At 33.1% G+C, this 6,875-nt stretch overlaps 1 protein-coding gene across 1 annotated transcript; it reads right to left on the bottom strand.

Moving 5' to 3' along the window:
* Window positions 1-2,472: 2,472 nt before the first annotated feature.
* On the bottom strand, window positions 2,473-5,988 carry LOC102598109 (uncharacterized). Its single transcript, XM_006341116.2, has 2 exons — window positions 5,788-5,988; window positions 2,473-4,477 (listed from the first exon to the last, which is right to left on the bottom strand). The coding sequence occupies exon 2, from the start codon at window positions 4,425-4,427 to the stop codon at window positions 2,685-2,687; it is 1,743 nt and encodes a 580-aa protein (XP_006341178.1). The 5' UTR covers window positions 4,428-4,477; window positions 5,788-5,988; the 3' UTR covers window positions 2,473-2,684.
* Between the last annotated feature and the right edge of the window lie 887 nt (window positions 5,989-6,875).

Raw genomic sequence — 6,875 nt, 5'->3', positions numbered from 1 at the left:
CGTTAGAGTGAAGGGCATATATGCTCTAATTTTTGGACGGTAGGGGCACCAATGTCCCAAAAGTATGATGGAAGGTATCTGCATACCATTTACGATAGTTTGATGGTATATTTGTCATTTTTTCCTTAAAAAATTTCAGGAACAGTCTCTCTATTTTATAAATAGTGGTAGTAACTTGGCGTCTATTCTATTCTTTTTCGGATCCGCTTCACTTTATTCAATTATTTGGATTGTTGTTACGTATTGTTTCATAGTGTATTGTATTGAATTTGTTTTAATGAATATAGTGTTCGGATAGATTGTATCATTTTGCATCGTTACACAATGTCACATATCCATAATTCGAATGGTAAACATCCCAATAAAGTAAGATATGGGATAGAGGTACTACGAAAGGTAGAATAAAAGATTAAATATAATTATTAAATAATAAATAAAAACAAAATAAGAAAAATATATATTAAAATAACGACGCCATCACACTAATTCAAACATTATCTAAAATGAAGTTTTTCATCATTATCTAATGATGAATTTAAAAGATACGATACGATACGATAGAATTAACGTATCAATAAAAATACAACCACGGTATTTTACTCCATAACTTTTGTCTCTTCCGTTTTCCCTTCCCTTACTATGATATTGAATTAATATGGTTTACTATGAATATCTAGTGTAGATAATTTTTTGTCGATTTTCACATTTAGTAATTACCTATTTGGTTAAACTTTAAGAAAACACTTCCTTTTAAGATTAAAAAAAAAAAACCTTTTTTAAAATAATATGCAAAAGAAAAATGTATTTTGGGATAATATAGAAGTAAAAATAAAATATGAATTAAGAGTTTACTTACTGAGTTTTTGATAGATACATATCAAATGTTGTAATATTTTTAAGATGTAGAATTTAATTCAAAACTATTACATTTTATTAACAATCTGAACTCCACCTCTGTCAGTATCCAAGTTAAAGATTATGATATGATGGTTGAAATTACTAGTGTGTATATTATGGTCACGAACTTGAATTGTGGATATCGTCTCTTATAAAAATGCGAGATAAAGTTGCATTGAATAGATTCTTGTGAGTGGATTCTTACTGAAATCCCGTACATAACGAAAACCTAGTGCATTGAACTATTTTGCTTTTTTCTCTAGTGTTTATACATTATATAGCAGTATGCACTTATTACACATTCTTAAGAGATTATATCTTAAGACATAAATAAGGATATAAAAAAGTCATGTGTGCACCTTTTTAATTTAGATATATGTAAATGAAAAATACGATAAGTATTTTGAGTCGGTGGAAGTAATACTTTTTGGGAGTCAACACCACACCCCCATTATCACTTTTAAGTACAAAACTCACCAAGAAAACAATTCAAGTCATTTCCCAATTAATTAAAATTTTCTTCCACTAAAAATGTATTATATTTTTATTTATTTTTATAAAGAAACATTTTCCACTAAAAAATGTATTAAACATCACTAACCCATTGTGGACCAAGAACTTTTAAAGAAAATAATGTAATACTAATCTGTACTAATGGCCCAACAGCCTGGATAAATGTTTTATTGTCCAACTGTGTCTTCCTTTTTGTTCTTCAAAATGTTTTCTTTCTCTCTTTGGAATGATTAATTTTTGTTTGTCCATACATATATGATTTCAAATATAATAATTGCAAATTAGGGTTTGGTTATGATATTTGGTCCATGACCTTATATGGGAATCTAGAATCTTGAGTCAACAAGTTCTGAATGAGCGTAATTTTAGTACATATATATTACTTTTGTATGTAAAATATAGTTCGAGTTGAAAGCACTAGCTTCAGTTAAAGACATTATGTAACTCAGGCATGATCGTAGACTATGAATATATATAATTATGTTTTCAAAGAAAGCATTGCATTGTTTGACTAATGAAACAAAAACATTAACATATCCAGTGTAATTCCAGAATGGGAGGTCTGGAGAGGGTAAGATGAACATAGGCATTATCCCTACCTCGTAAAGATAAAGAAGTTGTTTTTGATAGACCCTCAGCTTAAAATAAAGCAATTTCAAAAAAAAAAAAAAAAAAAAAAAAAAAAAAAAACTATAGAGATGAAAATAGTAATAACGACAACGACATACCTAGTGAAATCCCACGAGTGAGGTATGGAGAGGGTAGAGTGTACGCAATCCTTACCCCTACCTCGTAAAGATAAAGAAGTTGTTTTTGATAGACCCTCAGCTTAAAATAAGCAATTTCAAAAAAAAAAAAAAAACTATAGAGATGAAAATAGTAATAACGACAACAACATACCTAGTGAAATCCCACGAGTGAGGTATGGAGAGGGTAGAGTGTACGCAAACCTTAACCCTACCTCGTGGAGGTAGAGAGGCTACTTTCGGAGGACCCTCAGCTCCAATGAGAACAATAACAATAACGAAATAATGTGAAATGGAGAGCAGTAGACAACATTCATTAATTCTCCAAATAACAAAGTTCTTGAGTATATATAAATCAATAGAAGAGCACAAGTTTTATGTCAACATGAGGAATGAACAGTTTGGTTATCAGATGGAACCTTAAGCAGCAGCAGGAAGAAACAAAGAATGTACAAAACCTCACTACAAACTCAATCAAGCAAACAACATACTCATCTTTAAGTGACTCTGATCAGTCATTTAGGTGTATTAATCATGATACATGTGGTACGCGTTCGAGTTACTATCCCTGTGGAGAAAATACTCACTACTAGTTCTACCGCAAGATGACTCCATCAACGGTCTTGCACTAACCTCTCTTCCGAATCTTGAAAGGTAATTCAGACCCATGAGAAGCTCAATGACTGCTGCTTCAGTTCTGGTTTGGTTTGCAAAGTAGAGAGTCTGCACGAGAAGCACGTTAGCCCCATAAACCAGTCGTTGTTTCTCAAAGTTCCTTTCAGAATGCCACCTTATCGTGTTATGAGCGAGTGGAGACAACCATTCTAATATCCTTCCGAGTGCCAAACTCCACTCTGCTGCAAGAGAAGCATCATAAACAGATGAAGTCAATGATTTAGCGAACAATTTTAATCTTAACCTTAGAGAGTTTCTAATGCTAGCAGGCAGCATATTGTATAGATCATCTCTAGCATCAAGACTGATTAAATGTGGAGCCGACCCCAGTTTCTCTATAAGTATGATGATGTTCGCGTACTTGAGTGTCAAAGCAGCATAACCAAGAGTATCTTCAGGAACGATTAACAGCTTACGCTTGAAATTGAAAAGAGAAGCTTTAGTCAAAATTACGCCATTGGAGGAGGCAGGAACAGGATTCGTGTCTTCAAACTTATCGGTATCTTTTTGGAAACTGTCATCTGATTTTGAGACATCGCTGTTGGAAGGCATGCAACTCTCAAGAACAGGTGAATCAGTGCCACTATTTATGCATCCTTTAAAAGATCCAACGTTAGCAAATCGCCTGGATCTCGGCTGTGGTGGCTTTCCGCAAAAGACAGATGACTGTCGAGCAAGAAACTTTCTATTAGTTGGTCTATCTTTATTTCCACTTAGACCAAGGCTTGAAAATGACCTGCCTATAGAACCTAAATAAGATTCCGACGTGCTATTTTCAGATGGATAAACAGAGGACAGAGTAAGAGCAGATATAGACCGGCTACGATCAAGATAACCGTTATTGATGCCCTCAAAATGGTTGCTTCCTCCGGAAACTCCTGTCTGATTTGTCCCGAATAGGTACTTAATCCTCATGATTATTGTGAAAATAGATCGAAGCAAAAGCCGAACAGTATAGTCATATGTTCTAACCCAAGGAGACATTTCTCTCAAATTCTTCACTTCCTCTCGTTGCCATATAACCTTTTGCCTAAACTCGAGCAGTTTCATCTGACCTGAACTAGCACCAGCCTGCATCCGCCTCAACGTTTGCTCAAGCTCCGCAAGCACTTCGAGCTCCTGATACAATTGAGTCGTGGCTGCAACAAATCTCTCCATTTTCTTAACCTTGCGCTCCATTTTCTTAAGCTTATATCTCCATGCACACCCATTAAGTTCGATTTCGACTGGATCTTCAAATATTCGTTCAAGATTGTGATAAACTGGATCAGCACATCTCTTCCCAAGCGTAGTCAATGACTTCGTGAGAGATCCCAAATTGTCAATTATCTCTGCAATAGCAAGGTCCATAAGATATTTGTCATCTTCAGCAACAAGCTTCTGAATGCCAAGTGAACTCGATATTTCTTCTCTTAACTTGTCAATTCGCCTTTCATTTAGGCACTGCCACAAGTTAACCACCTTAGACATCAAAGTTGCAATTTCAAATGCAAGAATTCCTATCACATTCTTCCTCTCAGGCTCTGAAGCAGAGCTCTTCCGCGAAGTTCTCCACAAATTAAAAAATGATTCCGTCACAGTTTCGACTCCCATCATGCCCCAGTACAAAAACAGAACTAGATTATAATCTCAGGAATTCCACCTACCTGTTGAAAAGAGAAGAGATAACATTAACCACCATGACAATGACCAGACAACAACTTTGAAAAAACATTGCTTAAACCACCATAATGTGTATTCGTCATGATGATCCGACTAATAAAGCTCATCTTATTACTCTAAAAGCAGCATATGTACTCCGAATCCAAAATCTCGCAACTTAGCAATTTATATTCAGAAAAGAAAAAGGACAAGAAGACTAGCAAATATTCTTTCCTTTCTGGTTTCCAACTAATAGTTGAAATCCCTTTTTTTCTTGATCTCTTTTCAATCTAACTCTTCGACATCCTTAAAGATGCAATTTTTATCAAAGCAAATAACTAAAGTCCAACAAAAACTACTTTCACTAACACATTTTCAACTTGTTATCTACAGAAACTTGAAAAAGGCACAAGGCTGTGGCTATTTACTTCCATTCAGGTTTCAGAATAACTGAAAGAACAAGAAAACAAAACTCAAACGGAGAAGAAAAGTCAGAAATTAAAGAACAAAACAAACCCCACAATCTAGTTTTTCCATATCTTTTGCCAATTAAGAAAAACAACCTCAAGAAACAAAGAAAATACAAAACCCTATTTCAAAAAAAAAATTAACAGAACACATCCATGAAATTCCAAATCTTTAAATTGAAAAAGGGTTCTTATAAACTGATTATCAGCCAAAATTTTAAAAAGATTTTCTTTGCAAAAAAAGAAACATTAAAAACCATCACAAAATACTTTTGGAAAATCAAGATTCAAATTTGACCCTTCTTCTTCAAACAATAAATAAGCAAATACATAAATTCTTTGCTACAACCTGAAGATCAACTATAGCCCCAAGAAAAAACATAAAGATTCCATCTTTAGCCCATTTTGCACTTAAATCCTCTTCACCATCAAACAAACAAAAAAAAGTCTTTACAACAAAAATGCAGCAAATAAATAAATTCTTTTGCCACAAACTGAAGATTAACAGTAACCCAAACAAATAAAGATTCCATTTTCACCCTTTTTCTTCACTAAATTCATCGTCACCATCAAACAGAATATGAACATCACAAAAAACAAAATAAAAAACAAATCTTTACAACAAAAATGCTTCAAATAAATAAATTATTTGCCACAAGTTAAAGATTAACTCTACCCCCACCCCCAAAAACAAAAACAAAAAAAAAGAATCCATTTTTAGCAATTTTTTTGTCATCTTCACCATCAAACAGAATATGAACAAAAGAAGAAGAAAAAACATATCTTGACAACAAAAATGCAGCTAAAAGAACACCAAAAAATCCCAAGAAAAGAAAATTAAAACTCACCCTTCGTTTGGAAAATGAGAAGTAAGCTGAAAAATCTGAAGAAACATTTGATTCTTTGAGAGAGAAAGAGAACTGAGCTGTGAGGGTGAAGGTTTATAACGTAACGCACCACCAGCGCAAAATAGGAAGGATCCGTAACAGAAAAGGGGAGAAATGTAGAGTTTGTGCTACTTTACACTTGAGATTTTATGAGTAGGCTAATAATAAAAAGGGAAAGATGCTAAAGTGCGCCGTAAGAACCGAAGTAATATAATTTGTAATTATCTGATATTTTTATTCTTTTTTAAATATATTCACTTTTACGAAATGCCACTGTAATTTTTTCTTGTTTTGGCTGTCTCTTTGGGGAATTTAATGGAGCATATCCCTGTTGGAATGTTTTTTTCTATTTTGGTTATTGATCGGGTTGGATTCGAGTTTTGAGAATGAAGAAGTTTTTGAATAAAATGTATTTCACCTTGAAAGTGAAATTTACGATATAAATTTGAATTAGTTGGATTTCAAAATAGGTAGTAGACATTGTATTGTATAGTGGTACGTATTCTTCATTGTTAATCGAGAGATCTTGAATTTGAGTTATGATAATGTAGTCGTCTTTGATAGGGATTGTTTTACCTCCAAAGTGAAACTTTACTGTATGAATTTGAATTAGTCGACTCTCAATACAGACACTGAACACTAGATAAGAAACAACATAATTGAAGTTATTCGTTAGAGGTTATCATACGGTAGTAAGTATATCCTTCATTTTTATTTGTAATTAGAGGTAATGAATTCAAACTTTAAGAATGAAATTGATTTTTATAAGTAGCACATTTTACCCTCAAAATAGGATTTTACGGAGTAGTCGGGCTTTAAAATGGATACGAAATATCTGATGAGGAAAAACAAAAATTACTAAAAGTTGTGAAGTTAATTAATAGAAATCTATGGGTTGTTTGACCACAAATCTTTCATTGTGATTTCAGAGATACTAGGCATATGATGTGTCTAACAATATTCTTATTTATTCATTTTATTATTTTATATATATTCATTGTTATTGATTATGATGATGTGCTAGTTGTTTTAATATGTTCTTGCATGTA

Source organism: Solanum tuberosum, unplaced genomic scaffold, assembly GCF_000226075.1.
Source record: "Solanum tuberosum cultivar DM 1-3 516 R44 unplaced genomic scaffold, SolTub_3.0 scf00021, whole genome shotgun sequence".
Taxonomy (NCBI): domain Eukaryota; kingdom Viridiplantae; phylum Streptophyta; class Magnoliopsida; order Solanales; family Solanaceae; genus Solanum; species Solanum tuberosum.
The sequence above is the reverse complement of the archived record's forward strand: the minus strand, read 5'-3'. Positions and strand labels throughout refer to the sequence as shown.